This window comes from Syngnathus floridae, chromosome 5 (assembly GCF_059516105.1).
Source record: "Syngnathus floridae isolate MCC-2025c chromosome 5, RoL_Sflo_1.0, whole genome shotgun sequence".
NCBI classification, from domain to species: Eukaryota; Metazoa; Chordata; class Actinopteri; order Syngnathiformes; family Syngnathidae; genus Syngnathus; species Syngnathus floridae.
The window spans coordinates 4,478,628-4,501,725 of record NC_142417.1 but is presented as its reverse complement, the minus strand read 5'-3'; the positions used below and the strand labels follow the sequence as shown (position 1 = coordinate 4,501,725).

The 23,098-nt window shown below is 44.4% G+C and overlaps 5 protein-coding genes across 12 annotated transcripts; 1 reads left to right on the top strand and 4 right to left on the bottom strand.

The window, feature by feature from the left end:
* Positions 1-171: 171 nt before the first annotated feature.
* emb (embigin) lies at positions 172-2,394 on the bottom strand. The gene is made up of 9 exons (XM_088376231.1): positions 2,244-2,394; positions 1,905-1,979; positions 1,632-1,815; positions 1,290-1,372; positions 933-1,069; positions 697-858; positions 513-633; positions 341-416; positions 172-276 (listed from the first exon to the last, which is right to left on the bottom strand). The coding sequence occupies exons 1-9, from the start codon at positions 2,299-2,301 to the stop codon at positions 192-194; spliced, it is 981 nt and encodes a 326-aa protein (XP_088232357.1). The 5' UTR covers positions 2,302-2,394; the 3' UTR covers positions 172-191.
* On the bottom strand, positions 2,375-12,336 carry malt1 (MALT paracaspase 1). 6 transcript variants are annotated; one of them, XM_088376204.1, is made up of 22 exons: positions 11,619-12,336; positions 11,251-11,349; positions 10,856-10,959; positions 9,962-10,086; positions 7,576-9,213; positions 7,259-7,425; positions 7,067-7,188; positions 6,770-6,917; positions 6,483-6,661; positions 6,241-6,337; positions 6,117-6,164; positions 5,866-5,889; positions 5,736-5,780; positions 5,422-5,625; positions 5,181-5,358; positions 4,990-5,061; positions 4,791-4,918; positions 4,375-4,515; positions 4,149-4,306; positions 3,953-4,078; positions 3,109-3,475; positions 2,375-2,524 (listed from the first exon to the last, which is right to left on the bottom strand). In XM_088376204.1, exons 5-21 carry the CDS (start codon positions 7,719-7,721, stop codon positions 3,116-3,118), a joined length of 2,343 nt encoding a protein of 780 aa, XP_088232330.1. In that variant the 5' UTR covers positions 7,722-9,213; positions 9,962-10,086; positions 10,856-10,959; positions 11,251-11,349; positions 11,619-12,336; the 3' UTR covers positions 2,375-2,524; positions 3,109-3,115. The 6 variants fall into 6 exon arrangements, with proteins under 6 accessions (XP_088232330.1, XP_088232328.1, XP_088232332.1 ...); XM_088376202.1 differs by having other exon boundaries at positions 10,856-11,349; XM_088376206.1 differs by lacking the exon at positions 5,866-5,889 and having other exon boundaries at positions 10,856-11,349.
* Positions 7,892-12,641, top strand: prlrb (prolactin receptor b). The gene is made up of 9 exons (XM_088376228.1): positions 7,892-8,289; positions 8,802-8,873; positions 9,516-9,648; positions 9,911-10,080; positions 10,841-11,019; positions 11,228-11,369; positions 11,450-11,546; positions 11,632-11,701; positions 11,784-12,641. The coding sequence occupies exons 2-9, from the start codon at positions 8,810-8,812 to the stop codon at positions 12,333-12,335; spliced, it is 1,407 nt and encodes a 468-aa protein (XP_088232354.1). The 5' UTR covers positions 7,892-8,289; positions 8,802-8,809; the 3' UTR covers positions 12,336-12,641.
* Positions 12,489-18,595, bottom strand: secisbp2 (SECIS binding protein 2). Of its 3 annotated transcripts, none has more exons than XM_088376208.1 (17): positions 18,427-18,595; positions 17,926-18,059; positions 17,566-17,632; positions 17,132-17,207; positions 16,657-16,859; positions 16,421-16,576; positions 16,196-16,348; positions 15,926-16,024; positions 15,764-15,847; positions 15,499-15,619; positions 15,259-15,425; positions 14,999-15,131; positions 14,613-14,784; positions 14,320-14,540; positions 14,039-14,193; positions 13,607-13,790; positions 12,489-13,406 (listed from the first exon to the last, which is right to left on the bottom strand). In XM_088376208.1, the coding sequence occupies exons 1-17, from the start codon at positions 18,433-18,435 to the stop codon at positions 13,300-13,302; spliced, it is 2,241 nt and encodes a 746-aa protein (XP_088232334.1). In that variant the 5' UTR covers positions 18,436-18,595; the 3' UTR covers positions 12,489-13,299. The 3 variants fall into 3 exon arrangements, with proteins under 3 accessions (XP_088232334.1, XP_088232336.1, XP_088232335.1); XM_088376210.1 differs by having other exon boundaries at positions 15,938-16,024; XM_088376209.1 differs by having other exon boundaries at positions 17,566-17,629.
* A 209-nt stretch (positions 18,596-18,804) lies between these two features.
* Positions 18,805-22,908, bottom strand: slc75a1 (solute carrier family 75 member 1). The gene is made up of 13 exons (XM_088376229.1): positions 22,738-22,908; positions 21,801-21,989; positions 21,520-21,616; positions 21,351-21,454; positions 21,113-21,271; positions 20,860-21,042; positions 20,325-20,427; positions 20,068-20,179; positions 19,873-19,981; positions 19,645-19,735; positions 19,517-19,564; positions 19,347-19,436; positions 18,805-19,279 (listed from the first exon to the last, which is right to left on the bottom strand). Exons 2-13 carry the CDS (start codon positions 21,951-21,953, stop codon positions 19,194-19,196), a joined length of 1,335 nt encoding a protein of 444 aa, XP_088232355.1. The 5' UTR covers positions 21,954-21,989; positions 22,738-22,908; the 3' UTR covers positions 18,805-19,193.
* Positions 22,909-23,098: the final 190 nt, after the last annotated feature.

Here is a 23,098-nt window from a genome sequence, read left to right as displayed (position 1 = left end):
TGAGTGCTAACACCTGTATTACTTCAAATACCACAGCACCTAAGCACTACTTTTAGTGATTTGCACCATGTGTTCAGCACCTTAGCATTGTAAGGTGCGGTTATTGCCATTTGTCTGTTTGAAAAAAAAATGCTTAATGCTAGAGCTTACGTGTTGGATTTGGAGCTATAGTAATCAAATCCATAAATCATTTATTGCTTTTGTTGAGCGACACTTTCAACGTTTCGTTGCCTGGCCGAGGGGTTTTCGTCCAATCCGTTGCTTTCTCCCGACGGCCTAAGAAGAGGTCACAAACATCAACATCTGCACAAAAGTCAGGCAGTGCATTGTGGGTACTCACGTGGTGACCGTGGTGGTGGTGGGGGGCTCGGCGTTCGTGGTCGGCGCCTCGGCGTTGGCCACCTCGTCCCCCGAGGCTGATGGTGGTCATTACATTAAGCACAAATGCACCACCGCCACTTGCGTTATGATGAAAAGTAAATGTTCCTCATGAGATACCCGATCCTACATACCATCTTGCGCTTGGGCCTTCTTGGACCGACTACTCTCAAAGAGCAAGATGGCTGCGACTAGAACGAGGACCTCCAGCACGATGGCGACAAAGGGCTTCAATGGCTCGTAAATGGTGATTACCTTTTAAGCACAGACCGAATGAAATACTCCTCAACACTACTCGTTAGCGGTCATGTGACTTACCTTCAGCTCCAGGTGGTTGACGGCCGCGCCGATGGCAAACACAGCACTGCAGTAGAACAGAACCGAGTCGTCGTGGGTCAGATTGTACACGTGCAGCTTCGTGGACTTTTCGTCGTTTTTCATTTGATACTTTTGAGGTTCCGTCACAGTGTCGATCTGCTCCTAAAACAAGAGCGGGAGAAAATTAATAATAATATTAAAAAAAGAATACAAATATTAATAAGCTTGCTACACACCTTGTCAGTGCCGTTGGCTCTAAACCACAACCAGGTTTTGGGTTTGGGCTTGTTGTCATCCATCTTGCATAGCAACACCACCGAATCGCCAACATAGCTGACCACCGGCTTGTCCCGCACGTCGCCCATGTGCGGCACTGGTGGACAAGTGCCCAAAAAATGGCCAACGTCATCATAATTGGAGAATGCAAGTAGAAACTGCTTAAGAAAACTAAAGAGCTGAAATGGAAATTAAAAGCCATGGAAGTGTTGAAAAGTAAAATAATTTGAATGTTTTAAAAGAGGAGTTCAGTAGGTAAAATATTCCTTAATTTGGGGATTTTTATTGTGAAAATGCACTTCTCAGGAAAAACTCACCTGTCAAAATGAAGTCAGCCTTTGCTTCTTTTCCAAACACGCACGAGTAATTCCCTAGACTTTCTTCATCTTTAATGATGAACCTCAGAAGGCAAGATATGGACACCATATAAAAGCATTTGTTAACAATCATTTTGCCCGTCAAAAACAAAACTTATTGAAACACTTTTGATCACGAACGGTGAAATGTGCAGACAGCAATTATGTCACAGTGCTCAGTCATGTATTCTTCATCCTTCGCGTAGAACCATTAAGATGAGTTCAGTGCTATTTTAATGAGGATCACTATGGTGGTAGTTGGAGAGCAAATGATATTTTTAGAGGTGGTAAAAAGTTTCTTACATTCTTTGGAGTTGAAACTGCTGGTTCTCTTGCCGCAGCGTCACGTGACTGTTGTCAATATCTCGCTCGTCTTTTCTCCAGAATCCAGTTATGTTGTCCACCTTGTTGTCGTTGTCCGTCCAGGTGCATTGCAGCGTCAGATTGACGGGACTCGACACTTCCATTTTGTCCGTGTGGCTTTTATCTGTGTTGAACAAAACATTTAAAAAAAAAAAGAATCACACTACTACAATATTTATGGAGTTTTTTTGTGTTTTTTTTTTTTTTTTTTACCTTTAAGGAAGACACTCCGCACATCGGACGGGAAATCACCACCTGGCTCCGCGGGCAGCATCTGGCCGACACTCTCTGACAAAAAATATGTTCGGTACACAGATTGCAGTTTGTCATTTGCGAGCTAATAAAACTAAAATTACATACAAAATATACATCAAGCAACAGCATTTATTGAAAAAATCTGTTATATACAAAATACTTTACATTATATAATGCATTTTTCATTTTATCATTAAAACTGCATAAAAAAAACCCACTGACGGTTTCTCTGCACCAGGTGACTCGAAGGACAAGAAGTAAACACGCGCTCACACTGAACATCATCAGTATACATACTTGGATTGCCGTGTCCGCAGCAGGCCAGCAGCAGAAGCATCCAGGAGGCCGGCATCATGATGAGGAGGACGATGATGATATTTCGTGGGTCCTCTCTTGCAGAACGGAGCGGTTCTTTCTTGTTCCCTCCCCCTCAGCTCTGCTGCATCACGGTGACGCCTCCGCCGTGATGTCAGCTCACAGCCCGCGGGCGTTCGAGTCAGGCTGCTCTGTCGCCGGAGAGGGAGGGGCACGTCCCACAGGCTGACATTTTAATGTTGAGCTAATATTTCACGCTGGTCCTGTCATAGGAGAGGAATGACAGCTAAAGTCATTTCACAGCGCAGCAGTACAAGGTCAATTTCACAACTTCTGTCATCTGTGATATGTTTTAGTTAATATACACCAGGGATCAATAATTAATGCACATTTATATTTAAGCGGGGCTGAAATTGGCCTGTTTAAAAAAAAAAAACCACCTCAAATATAATATGAGAATAGTTGTAATGGTTTGAGTCAGTTGAGAAATGTGAACACAGGTCCACAAAAAATGTCTCTGTAGGATTTGGGAATACTTTCATGTGTAATTTCATTTTCAATTTCAAAATCATGTGAATACAACGCTGCCTTGAGTTATTAATTTAATTCATTCAGAACTATGCTCATAAACCCTGTTATCGCAAATTATTGTTTCTCATTGAAATAAATGAAACTGTACACTATTATATTTAATAAGAAAATAAGAGTAATAAACAGAATCTAAAGAATTAAACGGTTTGTGCTTCATAATTTAATGCTACAGTTGATTTCATTGTTTTATTGCCGTTGCTACTGGTGTGCTCGCTTTTGGCCACCAGGTGGCAGCATAATACAGTCATGCAGTTACCAGCGAATCAGGACCGCTGGAGCTGCAGGCTTTCGATGAACGCTGTATGCAGCTCGTCCACGTCGTCGCTAGCCTCGATAGGGATGCTGGAGCCGTAGGCCGCCACACCTTCGCCCACCGTCCGCCCACCCGCGGAAACGTCAAGGCGGTGATGCTGGTGGCTGTGCTCCGGATGCTGGTAGTGGGCCGTGGGACTGTGGGGCATGGGGCACGTCAGCAGGCAGCTGTTCTGCCGCGTGGCTTGATGCAAGTCCAGGCGGGCGATCAGCGGCTTGCCGATGTTGACGTTCTCGGTCCAAGAGACACTGTCGTCGGCGTCCATGGCTGCCGAGGCGCCCCGAAGGCACGCGGTGAACACCAGATCATCCTGGTGGACAAGACATAAGGCCAATTGGATCACAGCCAATCATTTTCTATAGCTATGCGTGGCATTTTGAGCATTTTCTTTTCTTTAGTTGAATTTGATATTTCTTTGCAGTTTTTACAAGCTTGCTCTATTTTAGGAATTGCCACTGGGGGGAAAAAAAGAATTTGTTCAGTGCGCCTTGGCCACCAGAGGGCAGTATAAGACAGATATTTGCATTATCCAAGAGGACAGTCAAAATTGCCAGCAGTAATATTAGTTCTTTTATGCAAAGGATTAAGAATTATTACTATTATTTTGTGTGTCTACATGTGCTGTGCAGCGTTTGTGGTTAAAAATCATTTCTATAAGTGAGCAACTCCCAATGCAGTGTTAGGTATCATTCCTTCTCGTACCAAATATTTTTAGTGATCCTTTTAGTGCAACTTATCCAGTATGACACAATCCAGTATTAATTGCGACAGGAAGTGGTTAACTCACCTTGAGCTTCTGTAGTGAGCACAGTCTGGTGTAGAGACAATGATGCGGCAGGTGGCTGGACAGCAGGTAGACACCCGTGTCCTCCGGGGTGCTCCGGTTCATTGCCTTTGGGTCCACGTCCAGCTCCTGAAAAGACGAGCAACAGTCCTGAGGCACTGACTCGTCAAAGATTCCCTTCATTTGTGCGCTTCGCGACCTGAGGGAAGTCGGTGACGTGCGCCTGACACGTAGAGAGTTCGGCGGGCTTCCTGACGATGTGCGTGTAAACAACCAGAACGTTGGAGAACTCGGCGGCAAAGCCCAACTTGATCTGAGCGCCGCACTCAAAGTCCACATACATGCTCTCTGGAAGCTCTGCAAGCGGCAAAGTCACATCAACGGCCGCTCACTCCACGCATTTGCCACCCTGAGTGACAACTCACCGTGGGCTTTGGCCCACTGTTGACTGTGGGGGAGGTCGGCAGCACCGGGCAGCACCGGGTCGGTCAGGGCCCGCCGCTCGGACAGGCTGCTGCGGATCTCCAGCGCCTGCTTACCCCTGGTGGCGTCAAACTGGCCCATGTCTGCGCATGACAAGACTGCTTAGTCGCCTCAACACTTCGTGACCATCTCATTAGGTACACCCGTGTAATAATGAACAGTTGAAGTGAATATTTTGCAGGTTTTAGTGACATGAGATGAAGCCCTGCCCCTAAAAAGCTTCATAATTCCCTATAGTTGCAACAAGATGGCAGCTAAGCACTATTTTTGTCGAAATAAAGCCCTGCAACTCATTTCAATATTTATAACAGTCTTTAAAAAAACTGCTCTTTTATTCCTCTGATGGGATGTTCCTTACCCTCGGCGACTCTGTCCAGCACCACGGTGATCTTCTCGTCATCCAGCAGGCGTTTCTTCAAGAACTTGACAAAGACGCCGTTGGTGAAATCGCTGGAGCTCAGCTCAAAAGCTTCAGCATCTTGGCACCTTTCCACAACACAACTTTTACTTTTTTTTTTATCCCCCTATGGGGAAACGTGAGGGAGATTCAAACTTACGTGGCGTATCCAAAGACAATATTAGCTGTCACCCTCAAGACGACATTGTGCGTGCTGTCGTCATGGACATTCCTGGAAATGATGGTTTGATTGCTGGTCAAGGTGTCCAACTCTGATTTATTGACTAGATTGTGAACCCCACCGCTACATAGTGGCTCATGATTTGTTTTTTTTTTTTGGCAAGGACTCACCTCTTCCTGCACATGTCAAGCAAGAAGACGTTGAGGCCCGTCTCCTTCTCCTGCATCAGCTTGAGGATGCTCTGCACGCACAAACAGTCGGCCGAGCGGTACGGATTGGGTGCGTCCACCGGGACCATAAAGCTGTTGCCGTAGTTTTCGTAGCCGTGGCCGGCGTAATACAGCAAGCCTGCCGACGAGAGGCCCGCAATCACCCCGACATCCCGAACGCGAGACCCGGGCGGAAATATACCGTAGACCCCTTTGTGGAGCAGCAGCAGGAACTCGTGGACGGCGTTGCGCATTTCCAACTCGGTGAGGTCCAGCAGGGAGACCACCTTGAAGTCCAGCTGCCGTAACACGTTGGTGAGGTCGTATACGTCCACCATGGGGGCTTTGAGTTGCGGGTGGTTCTGGTAGGACAGGTTGCCTATCAGCAGGGCGACCTTGTCCGTTGCTGTGTTGGCGGAAAGACAAAGTTGGATTAAAACACGCGAGTTATGATCACCGTCGCCTGGTTTGGATTTTAAAGTGACTATTTTGGCAGATATGTGGAACAACGCTCACCATGTAGTTGCTCAGGGACACTGTTTAGGAGGAAATCGGTGGAACCTAAAAAAAAAAAAAAAAAAACACAAAAGGCAGCAGAAGCAGATGAAAGCAAGAATATACATTTGTGTATAGTGAATGGAAATACCTCCTCCAATGGCATAAATGTCATCTAGGATTGAGAAGAAAACAATTAGAACTTGGCGTGACGAGAATTTATTTTTATACTTGAAATGTAAAAGCAATAGACACAAAATATTAGGAACAGCTCTCAGATTGACATATTGTTTGCATATGGTTTGTGCAATTTTCCCCACAAATGTCAAAATACACTAAATTGCACAATATGCCTCCTTTCAAACGTGATTGCAGCTACGGTGTGTAACCTTAAGACTCTACCTTCGGAGCACTCCATTGGTCCTGAAATCTGCACCGGTGCACTTGGAGCTTTTAGCCCAAAACACAAATAAGCATTTAGATGTCGTTACAGAAGTAGTTGCGTTTAACAGGCTGGCTGACGTACCGATCAAGACCTCCACCTCGCTGGTCCACGTCCTCTCGCCTCCACTGATGATCCTGCAGCGGTACTTTCCCTGGTGGTCCTGCGTGGCGTTTGGGATCTTAAGCAGAAACGCAAAGTCAGACGGGCAAACACTACATTGAAATTTTCTTTGGAGTTAGCGTTCCCAAAGTGTGTATGATAGCGTGTGGGAACATTTTGGCGGCGTGTGTGAGAAGTAGTCAATTGTGTCTCTTATAGCTCACAGTGAGTTTCCTCCTGGTGGCACCTGGAAGAGGCACGCCGTCACAGTGCCACTGATAGCGAGGGATGGGGCAGCCCGCTGCGCCGCACTCCAACTGTAGGGCGGCGCCGGCTAGCAACCGCTGCGGGCGAGGCTGGAGGGCCACCTCCAGATGACCATCCGAAGACTGGCGGGTGTAGCCTTCCGACAAAATGGAAAAATTGATGGAAAGAATAGATAGTAGCTGAGAGGTGAGAGTTACTTCCCACCACTGGTCACATGATCACACAGTGCTCATCAAGGGCTCACCGCTCGACACGGACACGTCCAGGACGTCCACTTGAGCCCACTGACTGAACTGGAAGGATTCGCCGCAGTTGACACGGCAGATGTAGAAGCCGCCGTCCTTCACGTGGACGCCGTTGATAGCCAAGTCAGCCGTGGAGCCGTTTGGCACCTGCGGTGGAACACACACGAGAAAAAAACATCAGGGTAACACTTCAGGTGGCAACATTTGAATTGTTGATTTTCCAGATGGACACTACGACAAGTGACACAAATGGACCGTATCCAGTTGGAGGTGTGAGTGCAACAGGTGGGACTGACCTCCTCCTTGGACTTGAACCACTGGTACTGCACTGGCGAGGGGCCAACAGCTTGGCAGCTGAGGTGCAAGTTGTGCCCACACAGCAGCGACACCGATTGTGGCTGGGTGGTGATCTGCAAGGCTGAAAAAAGAAAACACAAGTCATTCCTAAAGGTGACCATAAAAATGACCGTGGGTGGTTTGGAGCGTACCCGGCGCTTGGAGGCAGTGAAGGGCCTCCGCGTTGGCCAGTGCGCGAAGGAAGTCCATCAGCTGACCGCATGTGCAGCCTCGCTCCGCTAGCAGCATCAGCAGCATGTGGCTCGGACTGCCGTCGGGCTGCAGGACCTTCAGAGAGCACATCTCCAAGTTGTCTGCACTGAGGAGACATTTCGAAAGGGGGCACATTATGGAAAATCAACTCATGAATAACTTGGAGTTGAGTCTCCAGAGAAAAATACAACACAACCCAGCTGCCTTTTTCTGGAGTTGAAAACAAATCCAGTACCAGTATTTGGTTTCTATGTACCTGAGTCTGAAGCGCCGGTCCTGGGCCACAATCTCTCCGAGTCTTCGCCATCCATTGCCGGGGCTTCGGTCCAAAACGTCGCACAGCCTCTTCCACTCTTCGTTGAGCGGGTTGAGTTTGACCGACCGCTCCGGAGTCGCCGCCATGATTTAGAGTCACAGAGTTGTTGATTTTAGACCAAAGAAAAGAAAGTTACACAAGTCATCTTGAAGACAGGCGACAAGTGAGTTACTTCCGCGAAAGAAGCAATCAAACAAGTGATGCGGCCACGCCCACTTTTGGCTTTGGCCCACGATAAGATCGTCTCATCGTTGAGATGACTCACTACAGAAACGAAGGCGAGGACGCAGGGTCGTGTTGCGCTCTGGTTTTTCTTTTGGTCAGCCACCTTGCTGTCCAAATTCTTACGCTTACGCACGCAAGAGAAAGCATTTCACTTGTGTGTATAAAAGCATGTTAGGATTGTGAGGGGTATACGAAACTCGTAAAAATGCACGGTTTGGGTGTAGGCAAGCACTTGTCTTCCTAGACGATATCGGTTGTTGGCAGGTACGCTCCACGCGTTGCCGGGCGAGAAGAGGCTTGTCCTCCCCATCCACCCACTCACCCAGCCGCGTTCCGGTCCGCCTCTATGCAGCTCATCGTCGGCATGATTGTTGTGCCCGACGCGCTGTCTTTCCCATAAGCGCTGGATTTTCCATGACGGGCTTGGAGGTAAGTTAAAGCGACATATTAATTTTTGCTATTCAATTCAGAATGTTTTGCAAGGGGCAAGAATACAACAGCAAAGTAAATTCTCCCTGAAAGCAAAGTAAAATTGTTTTTTTTTTTTGCTCAGATAAGTAGTGTGGATGTTTTAATGAGAAATTAAACACAAAATATTTAATTGGGAGATTTTTTTTCTCTCTCAAAAATGCAATGTTTCACATATAACAATGAAAATATGAATAAAATACAAAATAACTGCTTGGCTGCTTTAAGATCACTTAAGGAGTTGAATAGAAATTGAATTTCTACTTCTACTAGCCCTTTTTAAATAAAATCAGTTATCTGTAATTATTTACAGCATGTGTATTTTTGTCACCTCTGCAGGATTGTACAAAACAATGCCACCTGTTTGCCCTTCACATGCCTTTTACTTGTTATTTGTACTCCAAACACTGCAACAAGCCAAGTCACATTATGTTAACCACAAAGGTGTGTGCTGATGTTTTTTTTCCCAACAGGTGACAGGATGAAGCGGGACACGTGCGTGGCCACAATCATAATGTTGCTGCTTTCGGCTGTCCATTGCAACAGTCAGTTGGTTTATTTTGGTAACAGCGGTTCTAAAGCGAGGCTTCTTTTGACAGAAGAGACCTTTTCCTCTTATTTGTGCTTTGCAAAAACATTTGAAAATGATTTGGGGAAGTATGTGATCAGGCTAACAAAGTTCAAAGTAGGAGGAAGTAAAAATGTGCATAGTCTTACCTCAAGTCAGCACCAAAAAGAGACCATACCACTCAATGAAGCACAATGGTGCCAGCACCTTTTTCTTCTTTTCTTCCTTCAGCCTTAACTGGGTCTTTAGTCAAGGTAGAGGCAATCATGAATATTCCCAAATAGCAGTCAGCGTTAGCATTAAACTTCAGGATTGTTCTGCAAAGCAAAAACATGACCAAAAAAAGCCTACGAGAACATCTTAACTTGATATGACATCCATCAGAGCCACTTTAATTGGAGTGGTGTGTTCACACCCTTTTATAAGTTTAAATTCGATGAGTTAATTCTAAACACAGCCAGTTGTAAGAGGGTGTGCGCACTTGTGCAACCACATTTCCTCAGTTGATTTTTACTTCTCTTAAAAATATCCACCTCTAATTAATTGTTTAAAGATCAAATGGAAAAAGTTGGATTGGAAAACACCTTAACCATTGTGTTTGTCATGCACTGGTTTCCAGACCGGTCTCCACCTGGAAAACCGGTACTGCTTGGTTGCCAGTCCCCCGAGAAGGAGACGTTCACCTGCTGGTGGGAGCCAGGTGTCGACGGAGGACTTCCCACCACACATCGCCTATACTACCAAAGAGAACGGTCAGAAGGTTTCCCTTTGTGCGTTGTAGCATCATATTCAAGTGTGCGAAATTAAATAAATGACTACTATTGTTTTGTTCTTTAATTTAAAAAACCCCTAATACATACATTTGTAAAATACATTATAAACGTCAACTCGCTAACGAGGCAAGTTGCGTGCTAACACACGATTGTTGTCCGTTTAGTTCCATAGCAAAATCATTTCATTCATTTCAATTGATGACTGCAATTTTGCTTTTAATGGCCAACATTGTTTGTCCAGATTGGAGGGGACACACGAGTGTCCAGACTATAGCTCGGCTGGAAACAACACCTGCTTCTTTGACAGAATCCACACGTCCATTTGGGTTGACTACTTCTTGACAGTGGTGGCCTCCAACGCCCTGGGGAACGCCACTTCGGATGTCTTAAAGATCGACGTGATGGAAATTGGTGAGCCTTGGGGAAAAACAAAACAAAAAAACAGTTGGATGAATTAGGCGAGTCTTGAATCCACTTAATTTGATCCTTAAGTATTAATCAACGTGACAATCTGATGTTTAGAGAAACCCAAAATGTTCCACGATGTCTTTCGAGATGGGAATTGATAAGAATTTAGCGATTCCTGTTCCAAAAATTGTAATATTGCTTATGAATCCGATTTCTTTTTGAAACGTTTACCAAATATTTCTGATTCTCATCCCAAGCTGGTTGTATGATCTCAAAGTTGCTAAAAATATTCATTTCTTGTAATACTGACTTCTCACCCCAACAAAATCGGCAACGTTCCATGTCAGGTGTATCTGAAAGTAATCATGGAGAGTATTTTGACAAACAGCCATTCACTTTGCTATCTATTGACGATTGCTTAATCGTGGGTGTATGTCAACACTAATGGTTGCTGTGGTTTTATTAGCCCATGCAGCTTGCCAAGAACTGTGGAAAATTACAGCGTGACAAGGAAGAGAAATCAAGCAGAATGAAGCAGAACTGGTCTGTAAAGGGTGTTAAACATGTTGAACATCTGATCATAAAAATCCCTTTGTTTTGGTTTTGTGATAACGTGAAGTGCACGCTTTAACGGGGCATTTGTGTCCCGGCCCCCCCGAGGGATGCTTCTTTAAACACCACTTGGCAAAATCAAAATAAGCAAGCTTTGGCCAGACGAAACAACTGGCTTTAAGTTTTGCCGTGCATGGTTGCAACATTTCAGTGAAGCCTGACACACCTGAACACGTCACGCTCTCGACGGAGGACCGAGTTGAAAGTCAGAGTCTGCACGTGAGCTGGGAGCATCCCGGGAACGTGGACATCAAGTCCGGCTGGGCCACGCTGGAATATCAGATAAGAGCCAGAGAACAACAACGAGTAGGAGACAACAACAACTGGAAGGTACGAAATAATTAGGTCAGTGTTCCCCAAGCTTATTGAGCCAATTTTTAAATTGGAAAAATCTAGAATTGTAAAGACCCAATATATTTTGGAGACTACATGAAACCCTGACATGATAAAAATGTTTTGTTGGTCTTCCTACTGTTCTTACTCTGCTTATTTCCACCACCATTTTGTGACTGTTGTGTGTGGTGGTGTCATTTTCTAGGAGTACAAGGCCGGGACACAAACCCAATTCACACTCTACGGCGTTCATCCCGGGGCGGTGTTTGTGGTCCAGCTGCGGTGCCGACTGGATCACGGCTCCTGGAGTTCGTGGAGCGAAGCCTCCTACATGAAGATCCCTAACAGTGCGTGAATCCGTCTTTGCTTTGACTCAAGACAAACACTAATTGATCAATCAGTTGAAGTGTTTTTTATTTTCCTGTAGGTATTCGGAAGGAGAAACCCTTTTGGGTGTTAGTTTTGGCTCTCTCCTGCTTTTTGTTTCTCGCAGCACTTTGGCTCATGGTCTTGAAGAGGAAAAGGTATGTCTCTTCTTAATATCGCTACCCCTTTGCCAGTTCTCAGTCTTAAGCCTCTTGACCCCACATTTGTACCTGTTTTCTTCAGTGTGATACGGCGTCTGCTTCCGCCTGTTCCGGCTCCAAAGATACGAGGGGTTGACTTCCAATTGGTCAAGGTTCTTGTTTCAAAATAATCCTGCTCTTCTCTCTAAATTGAAGTCATAGCATAAATGAATTAACACCAAATTTTCCATTCAGAGTGGGCAACCCGAAGACCTCGCCAGCGCGTTGATCATCCACCAGGACTTCCCTCCGGCGGTGGCCTGGAAGGACTACATGGTCGACTACTTAATTGTGTCGGATCATACGGCTCAGCAGAGGAGCTCGGTGAGTTCGGCCTGCTTCAGTTCCGACTACCAACTTAAGGACAACCGAGCAGAGCAGAATTTGAAGATGCCGCCTGCTGTCAACCGGGAAGATGGCTGCGGTGATTTTTCAAACCAAAGCAGCTATGTGCACATTGAGACACATGCCGGGCTGGAGTTGGACTACACCAGAGTCAAAGAGGTGACATCCGACAACGTCGTCCTCCTCGAGAACATGGAGGTTCTCAGACCGGAGAAAGTCCCTGAGGAATATAGCGAGATGGTGGACAGTAAAATGTTGTTGCTTCAGAAAAAGAACTTCCAGTTGGAACGTCACAAGAAGCTGCCGCCCACACACTCTCGTATGGATTGCGATCTCATCGACAACGGATACGTAGACGCCATCCTGACCCCACCTTTCGGGAAAACGTCTTCAACCTATTGAAGTTTGATACAGGATGGATTTGTTTTTAGTATCAAGACTTTTGGTGCCCCAACTCAACATCGTGTTGATCTGTGTCTTTTGGTTGGAAATTTGGTAATTCATTTGTGGAAAGAATGATAAGTAACAGAGGAATGGGTGGGGGGGGACGTCACCTGATGCCAAAATGTAATTTATTAATTGGAATCATTGAAAATAGGTAGTCAATCTTCTCAATCTTTCATCACATATGGCCTGTCTTTACATACACTCGTATACATATTAGTTTCTTTTTTTTTTGAACAACTAATAAATAAAAATCACAAAGTACGTGTCTCTTTTTGCAGTCAAATAAAGGCAAAATATTTTGTCATTCACTTCATATTGCGGGATTATTTGTACGTTATGCCACTTGTTTGGTCCTAAGAAGTTAAAAGAAAAGTTAACATAAAACAAACTCAAAATAACGATTGAAAGTCAGTAGTGTCATTATCAAGATGTGAAAAAGTGAAAGAAAATTAGCTGTTTTTGGGGGCGTGAGCTACTAGGTAAAAACTAAATGGTTGGCATTTGAAGCTAGTTTGGAGATAAGTGCAAGTGGTAGAAAGATTTCAAAAAACTTTGCCGCGTCTGGCATCTCTCAGGAACTAACTCAGGAACTTTAGCTGTTCTTTAAACTTAGTCTTGCTTATAAATATTGTTGGACTTCTGGAACGTCTACCAATTTGACTTTAAAGGAAACAAACTGTGCATTTTTCGCCCAACATTTTAAAACGTTTTGCAGGTGTCAACAGCAAATCATCTTTTTTTGACACTACGACATGATTTCACCCAAGTGGAAATAAGAATTACAGCAGTCAACCAATCACATGATGTAGTCACCCCACGCACCCCCTCACCCCACCCCACCCACTCTGAGCAAGAACATCGAACCTGGTAAATTAAATCCTGTCCTATTGTCGTGAGAAGCTCACCGCAGTCGCCACTGTCAACTGGTCTCGTCTTCATTTTCTTCGGTACATTCACTGGGCCACGTGTCAAAGTTCAATGACTTGTAGCTGGACTCCTTCTCGAGCAGCTTCCTCCACAGCTGCCCTGGGAGGAGAGCATTCATCATGAATTCTGCCATTCGGCTCCTTGTCAGAGAACAGCAAGTTGTACAAAAAAATACTTAATAGTTAGTTAGTTTTAATTCGTTTTTCGAGTGGATTTGTTAGTTTTTATCTTTTTTTTTGGGTGGGGGGGAATGTTCAGCATATAGTAGTTTTATACATAGATGCCTTTACGTTACTTACTGTATTCCGGCTCCTGAGACTCTGGCTCTGACTCCTCGGGCTGAATCAGCTTGGTGGCACTGTGCTCTTCAGAGAAGTTTCCGTCGCCGCACTCCGCCTGGACGGACTGCTCCACGCTCACTAGCATCTCCTCGTACGCTCGCCTGGCCTCCGAAGACAACTCGATCATCTGGTGGTAGTAGTCCTGTGGGGTCAGAAGCGCTACTTATTGAATATCCACAACATAGGAATTAAAATAGACTGTCACATCCATGCTCGCTTGAAATTCTATTTATAGCAATATATATTTTTTATGGGTTTTGCAGTAAAACATAAAAGATGCTTAAAGGATGTGGGAGGGGTCAAACATTTATAGATCTATATTTGAATGGTACCAATTTTCAGGTAAGGCAGGTGGGTCTGGAACGTAGCGCCCACGATGAGTTCACTGACCTGTGCGCCATCATAGTTGAAGATGCCCACCAGGCTGACGGGCACCATCTTGTTGACGCAGCGCCCCAGCGCCCTGCGAGAGAGGGCGAAGACGAACGGCACCTCCTGTTCGCGGCACGTGTCGATGATTTTGTGGAGTGCCTCGTCCAGGCCCCCTGAAAACGTGAACGGACCGCTGAATGGCGCTTATTAGGTCCACAAAGTAGCAAGAACGAAATGTTCCTAGGACTTCAGGTGTCAATGCAAAGCAAAAAGCTTGAGGAAGGGACACACAGTTGTACCTTTGGCCTGGACGCGCTCGCAGTTGGGCGAGATGATGACGCACTTGACCTTGTGGAGTTTGAGGTACTTGAGGACCTCCCGCAAGCCCATAACGACTCGGCGCTTCATGCGAGCCTTCATGGGGTCCTTCTGGTAGAGGCGGTCCTGGAAGCGGATCAGCTCCTTCAGCAGAGACGTCACGCACTGGTCCACCTCTTTGCTGAGCATCTGGCTGCAGTATCTGAATGCCACAAAACATTGCGCAATGTGTCACAAACAAGCAAAGAAGAAGAGAAGCTGCATTTCTCCTCACTCTCTGAACTTCCTGCTGTGAATTTTGGGTCGATCCGGCACAGTGACGGACAAGTCGAGCTGTATAATCTGCTGCTCGTCAGCTTGCACTCGATCGGATTGTCCGTCACCCTCTCTTGACGTTTCGTTTGCTGGCTGCTCGTCACTTCCCGAAACAGCACCGGCGTCCTCGTCTGACAAGAAATTGAGGAACATGGGTGGGTTTCACCAAAAAGATGGTTTAGGACCCAAAGTGACAAAAAGGAGCTTTATGTGAAAAGACATGCAGAAAAGTGACTTGGACGCTCATGCTGGGAAAGTGGATTTAAAAAAACAAAAACAAAAAACAAACCCTGGTTAATGTCTGTTTTGATTTCATGTTTATTGTGAACTGAGATGAGGACCAACCTGTCAGATTAGCGTCACACAGTTCCTCGTCTTGTATCGGATCAGTGGTGACCGTTGAATCGTTTTCAGGTAGCACCCCTCTTTCCTCCAGTAAACGTCGCTGCTTTCTCTCCTCTCTTTCTTTGAGGATGACCTAAGGATGACAGAAATTATGCCCACATACATTTAGAATGTGTTCACAAAGTGCGTTATAACAAACACAAATGTTTGCTGCAAATGCGCATGTAGAAAAACTAAAGAGCATAAAATGTTGAAAGAACCTTTTTAAGAGCAGTGGGTTTCTTGGCTTTGGGAACCTCTCTCTGCTTGCCTTTCTTCACCATGGGGCTTGTGGAGTCCAGCGGGTTGTGCGCAATTTTTTCCTGCTGCCTGGGTGTCTTCTTCTGGACCGCCGTTTGCTTGTGGATGACAGGAAGTCCTCCGACCACTAGAAGGCGAGATTGAAATGCACTGCTGGTTGCAATGTTCCAAATGGCTTGCACCCGGAGCGTGAATTTCACCTGAAATGACGTTGTGCTTGACTTGCTGAGATTTCTGCTTGTTTTCCAGGACAGACAGCATGTTCCCGATGTCCAACTGCACGGGAGCTTTGCTCTTCTTCCCGGACGTCTTCTCGGCTTTCTGGGAATTCATGAACAAAATAACTTTATTTTACCAATGGTACCTTGACTGTTCCCCAACGTGAATAAGTATGCTAAAATGATGTATCTTTTTATTTACGTTTTAAAAATACCTTTTTTATATTTATGAGAGGAAAATCCTCACCTGTTCTTTCTTTGCTGCCTCTGTCGGTGGTGTTCTGGTAGCATTCTTGCCCCAGTTTGGGACCATTTCACCCTGTTCACTTTCCTTAGTTTAAAAAAAACATTTTTTTTCTCAGTTAGTACGTGCCAAGATTGTATGAAATGTCTGATGGATCACACGTACGTTGGCCCTCACTGCATTGCCTTTTCCAGAGTTTCTATTGCTTGCCGGTCGAGGAGACAAAATCCGAGCTGGCGCCAGACCCGGAAACTCCTCTTCATCCTGAACAATATTGGGCCAATCTTCAATTAGCAATACATATCCTCAGGTGATTATTTTACATAAACCACCACAGACCTTTTGACAACCGCTTGATGTTTTTTTAAAATCGCCCAAAACCACCAAAATTCATTTAATTGTATCGAAGTCAAAGGCAAGATGATTGCCGTTCACCTCAAATTTTGGCGGCTCCTGTTGGACCGTTGACTGTTCTGCCTCAGCTTCCATGTTGGCGGCATCTGCCTCTTTTCCCTTCTTCTTTTTCTTCCGTTTTTTCCTCCCTGCCGCTGTTCCCTCTCCCGGCTGCTGTCTGTCTGTTTCCTCAGTCTGCAAAACGTGACGGCAACACTATGTGTCGCGTTGGAAGCAGCAAGCGGCATTAGAAAATGGCAAGTTTACCAGCACAACAGTCTTTTCCTTCTGAGAGGCTTTTGGGGGGGGCTGAGAAGCAACATTAGCCCATGATGTAATTGCGGGGTGGTTTGTGGGGGTAGCGGGGACGTGGCTGTTGGGTTGTCTGAGCTCAGGTACAGTCGGGGATCCTCTCATGGCTGTCTGTGTAATATAAAAAAAATACAGAAAGAGTCTAAGTTGCTGGGAAAAAAAAACAACATGTTATCCTTAATTCAAAGTACCTGCTGTTGCACATCGGCCCAGGGAGGGGTTGACTTTGAGGAAGGCCGGCGTCTCTCCGCCATCGCTTTTGGCCCCTGGCTGTCTTTGTGAGCGTGCGAGGGTCTGGCATCCAACTGCGGGAAGTCTGACATTTTCACCTCAAATTGGGCCAAGTCGCCCTGAGCGGGTTTTGCTATCCTCGGCGATCTGGAATCCCTAAAACCTGTTTACAAGGCAGGCATCCAATCATGTCTTGGTAACAAACCATTTGATATATTACTCCTACCCCGATTTGACGCTTTGATTTTCAAAAAACTACCAGTTAAAAAAAAATAAAAAATACCCACCACGTGTTTAACATTCATGGTTACACAATAAAATAGATCAAAATTCCAATTTGTGAAAAATTCTCTCTTCTAGTGTTTTAAATGTTTAAATCGGGTCAATTTGGGTAGCAACACATTAGGATGTAACAAATAAGAATTACTGGATTACCTCTTCTTTGTGTGTTCCCTGAGTTGTTATGCACAATGCCGCTTTGAACAAAGGGGTCATTGCTGTTTGTTGTTGCCTGTGGAGGTTCACATGATTCTGAGTCAACAGTTTATTTACATGCAATAAAAGCATTGTGGACAAGTTTTTCCTCCAATTTAAAACGTGCTTTCCTGACATGCTGTCCTCAAAACACTTCCATGATCAACTGAAGCATACTAATTTCCTTGGAATTAGCCATTCCACATCCCCCCAACTCTTTGGGGCTCAAGAGCCAAACATGGAGAAACTCATTTTGTGGGGCAGTATCAAACCCAAAGTGTGAAATCCAGCAAAATTAAAAAATGCTTACTTAATAAACACATTTTGGGCCATGGAAATCTGCTATCAGATTTACTTGGTTGTGTAATTTCACTCTTGAAGGATGGACGTCTAACCTTTGCTCTCCAGGACAAGTCGCCGCCATTAATGTTTGACGGAGGGTTCCGGTTCAATGGCTGGCTGCTTTAATCCAAAAACAAGAGACAGAGAACATGATTTGGTTTATATGATACATATTTACAATTTTTAGGCATTTAAATTATATGATAGAACGTTTTGCGTTAGTCTTGATTACTCGACCTTCTCCTCTGACCCAGTGTTGGAAAATGTTCAACAGGGTTCAGTTTTGGGGGCCCTGCTGTTTGCAGTTTGCAGTCTAACATAACAAAAACTATTTTCTTTTACTGCTATGCGTTTGACTGAGCCCCCATCCCTCGCTGACGCTTTTCAATGCCATATTTAATGGATGCGCCTACCCTCTTGGCTCGTGTTGGAAAAGGTGGGGGTTAGAGAGGATCACATGACGGTTCGAGCTGCTGCGTTGTTGCCCAGCTGACTCGGTTCCCCTCCCCGAGTGACATGTCGGCTCAGCAGGTGTCACCTGGCCCTCCTGAATAAGTGGAAATAAAACCGTACGCATCATTTCAAATAAACAAATATAAATTAAAATGCTTCACGGGCTACATTTGTTGTATACTGGCGGCCATTTTAAATGCTTTAAATCAGCACAAAGCTGATTCAAAACTTTAGTGAACGAACAGAAAGTCAACTCATCCATGTGATGAATATTTTAATTTGCTATCAAATCAAACAAACTGACGTTGAAAGTGAGCAAACTTTGCTGTGTTTCGTGAAAGCACTTTAGACACTAGTCTTAGCTCCTCTTTTTCTCCCTTAAAAGTTAGCAACGCTACAGCTAGCTACGAGCCAGCATGCTAGCTCAACGTAACCGCCGTATTTTCCTTTCCTTTATCTACCTTCTCCATTTTCCAGTTTCCCTTTTTACGTCGTCACGTCGGTGTATAATCTCTTAGAGTCCGTCGTGGTGCTGTCATTGTCCACGTAATTGAAATTGGGAAGTTAGTTCGGGTATCATCCAAGCAAAGCTTCTAAGCAACGAGCGTTACGAGACCCACGGCGTGTTTAGCCGGCGGATGGCGACACGCAGAGGCAGCGCCATGTACTGCACCCACGTTTAATGCGAAACACTTCAAATTCGGAGTACAAAAAATATATCCTTTCAGTTTCCCCTAGATTTTATTTATATATACATATACATATATATATATAAATATAAATATAATTGTTTTGAAATAATTATGTTTTCAAAGTAAAATGAAACAAAAACGTCCCAAAAACTTGTCACATCTTCTTTATGATATTTAAGTGATTGCGAATCAGATATGGTATATTTTCTATTACATTAATGATCATCTTAAATCGATAAAATTTTTACTGTTTCAAATCTTTGATTATACAGTATAACACATTTAAAATCAAAATATAAGTGTTTTTTTTTTTTTTTTACTAATTTTAATGAGAAGAAAATAGATTTCTTTTAAGGCACCTAAACCGTGTGTGACTTTTTTAAAGTGACAAAATAGTACAGTATAAAAGATTTCAACACACACTCTTCCTCTCCTCTCGTTGGCCTTGTTGCTCTTCTTGTGAGACTCCATCACAAATGAGCAGATGTAAACATGAAGACATTCACGGTGTCACAATGAGCAGAGACGAGCCGTCGTCAGGCGCCGGTTAGCAGAATCAGAGGTATCACAAAGGATGCTGACGTGACGAGGAAACAGATCTGTGCCCCAGCCAGCCAGTAAACTAAAAAAAAAACAGGTTATAAAACAAATTTGTTACACACACATGGCAGACAGAAGCTTATAGTTACCAGATGATGACACAACTGGCCCCAGAGCTCTTGCCAGAGCACCCAGACTTCGTAGGATGCCCATTACTGTGCCTTTCTGACTGGCCGTGCCTGGGGGAAGGATCGAATATTGAAACTATTGCAAAAGTTTTCTAACCTTCATACTAACTTAAAAAAAAAAAAAGACTCACCATGTTCAGAGACAAGTGTTGATAAGCACGGGACCACCACTGCTGCCGCTACAATGAAAAGAGCAATGCATCTAATAATGTGCTACAAAAAGTACTACAGTGGGGCAACAATTGTGAATTATTCTCACCAAAGGAATAGAGAGCCAAGCCCACGTAAAGCATCGTGACGTTCCACGAGAGTCCAATGAGAATAAACGCTGGGATCAGTGCAGCGATGGCCTGAAAAGTGGAGATACGACCTAAACATTGTGCTCACTCGTGCAAATCAGGAAAGCAAGGAGTTGGGAAAAGAATGGCCCGGTGTCAACATTTGCCCCCTTGCATTTTCCAGACGCTCTGACTAAAGCTCCTACTACCATGCGGACAGCTCTGACGTGGTGTCCAGGTTTAATTCTGCGTGCGTATCCGCCCTGGATGGATGCCATGATTATGCCGATGAAGAAGAACATCTTTCCTTGTTCCATGCTGTTGAAGTATAAAACGAGAAAACTGTTTAAAAAAAAGAAGAAGGTGCATTTCTTGCACAAGTGGTTGCGTAATGGTGTGCAGACCTAGTGAAGTGGAAGCGTTGGTGCGTGAGGAAACTGAGCGTGAACTCCAGGCCGGAAAATAGGAAGAGGTAGCAGAAATAAACCCGACCCAACGCTTTCAGCCTCTGCATTCCTGCCGAGACAGTTATGAAGGATGCCACAGTTGCCCAAATGAACTTGATACAAAAATGAAAAAGTCAATTTCCCATAATCTGTTACCTCTTAATTTACTAACGTACATGTAAAAACATTAGACCATACAATGGTACTGTGTTTACTTTGTTCTGTGGGTGGATCTTTGGTTCTCGTGACAGCAGAGAAATTGAACAAGGCCCCCGGGCTGAGCAGGTCTCGAAAATCCCCAAAGCCAGAATGGGAACCCTGGAATGAGATTGTAAAAAAAAATCATAAAATAATAAGAGTTTGCAATATCATGCAGAGTTTTCATTTAACGGTGATTAATTATAGCTTCACAAACTTCTGACTGAAGCACAAACTTGAGTTAGGTTGCCTTCGTAGCAAGAGAACTCTTTTTATATATTACAGATACAAAAATGTTACAATATCTTGTATAAATTCAAGTAGTGTCACCAAGACACTTTTAACCATGGACAATCTGTACTAAACTGTGAAAAAAGTCTTGAGACATGTTACAATAAAAAATAAAAAAACTCTTGGTTTCCACAAAACATTTCAGCTAGAACAGGTTGCGATTATGGGCTATTATTTTTTTTCAGGGATAGGTGTCCAAATACTTTTGTCAATCAAACCAACGAGTGCGGGTGGCTGAATGGTTGCATTTCCCCGACTGACCTTGGCATGCGCTGAAAGCGTTTCAGGCAGCATGAGCCAAATGAAAACCAGGTCTGCGATGCTGAAGGCCAACGCCAGCAAGGCCGGCGTCTGGAAGAAGACGTGCCCTGAGGTTTTGGCCAAGTACGCCCCCATCAGAGGTCCCGCGGTGAAGCCCACCGAGAAAGCCACGCCAATCATGGCCTACAGCAAAAGACACAAGGTAGATCTGGCATAAAATGCACTTGAGGCGTGCATATGTGCGTGCACGTACCATCCCGCGGTTCCGAGCTTTGGGGTCGGCTAAATCGGCCACGATGGCGGTGCAGAGGCTGACGTTGCCCTTACACACTCCTGCGATCACTCGGAACAAAAGGAACATGGCGAAGCTTCGGGACAGAGCCCACACCACGTAGCCAGACATGATCCCCATCTGCATTCACAATTAAGTGACCATCTTGGTTTGGAAAAAAACTAAACACTGAACTCAATAAACGCAGCAAAGGGCTTACCGTCGTAAGGAGGAGTAAAGGTCGCCTGCCGTAACGATCCGACAGAGCTCCGGTGATGGGAGATGACAAGAACTGCAGCAGGGAAAAAAGCGAGCCGATCAGACCTGAAAAGCACAGCGAAGAAATGAAGCAAATATTCCGTACCTGATCACGTTATTTATTCGAATACCTCCGAACAGGACGCTGTTGTACTTCTTTTCCATAGGAATTCCAAGCGCCTCTCTGAAGATGTCCACAGCACTCTGCAGTGATTGATAGGCACCATCCTGTCGCACAAAACATCATGAGGACACACAACACACACGAGTAAAACCAATTGACTGAAATGCGAGGAAAATTGGGCCACAAAAGCGCTCTTTCATTGACAAGAAATTTGTGTCAACTGTTTTCAAGCACACTGAAGAGTCTTCTTTTTGTTTCCTCATGTACGAGAAAGGATGGCCCACTCACCCCAGTGTGCGCGTAGTGGTCCAGGATGGAGGGCAGGAGAGGTAGGATGAGGGTGAACCCGAGCAAGTCCAGCAGCAGGAGGACGAAGACCACAAAGATCACCCTTGACGAGGACAACGCCACATCCTTGGAAGCTTTGTTGGCGTCGGACATTCTTCACGCTGACTTAAGATAAAAAAAAAAAAACGTCTGGAGGACAAATAAAAAAAGAAAAAGGCCATGAAAAATGAAAACTCTATGAGATTGATGTAACTACTGGTAAAACTTTATACCTTACTTCTCAATCCACACGGCTTTATTATTATTTTCTTTTTAAATAATTAAGAATACAGTGGTACCTTGACTTAAATGAACTGAAACACTCTTTGTCCGATTCCCGCACACACAAAAATGATCAATAAATATAGCAATACTTTTAATATAAATACAATTTAACATAGAAAAAGAAAATGTAAACCAAACAATGTGCTTAATTAGTGTTGGCTGACATGAGTGGTTCATAAAGTTCAAGAAGTTCTTGAAGAACAAACTGTTGGCAAGTTTATCAGAGCAGGTTAATTTAGATTCAGATTGTGCGTTTACAAAATGGGCGGCGTGTTATTAACTCTACAGTCACACTACACATTCGTGTAAAAAAGATAAAAACTTTCTCAATTCCCCTTCCTACAAGAATAATAATAAAAGTGGTGAAGCATCCATTTGATCAATTATCTCAGGAAACCAGAGAACAAAAGGCTGTAAATGCTCGTAAAACATTTTAGTTTAATAATCAACTCAAACGAATGGTATTTAAATACTGTTTTCATAATAAATCAAATTTTTATCTCAAAACGAATGGGAAAAGTTCCATGGAGCCTTCTCCACCGACGTCATTCAGCATCTTTCCTCCGCCTCGCCGACAACACACGGACAATAATTTGCCATCTCGAATACTTACATTGTGTAGTAAATTGACTGATTAACTTTTCCGTTGGCCGACGGAACCGATTTCTTAGATAGTCCTCGACTCTTCGTTTTGTACGTCCATTATTATTATGAGGAAATCCCGCACCAGGAAGCGGTGTCAGTTTACATATGGACTACACCATTGGTGTCGTCATCGTGCACACTCGGAATGTGGCGTTCACCAAAATTTGGAATTTGCTAAATCTATCGAATAGCTCCGTGTCGTAGTGCAGACGGACGCCAACGAAAACGAGATATTTTATTTTTTATGAACCGATACATCAGTGTATCCTCGAAATTCTAAATCATTTCCAATCTGCTCTGATTTCGTAAGAACACATGAATAGATTAGA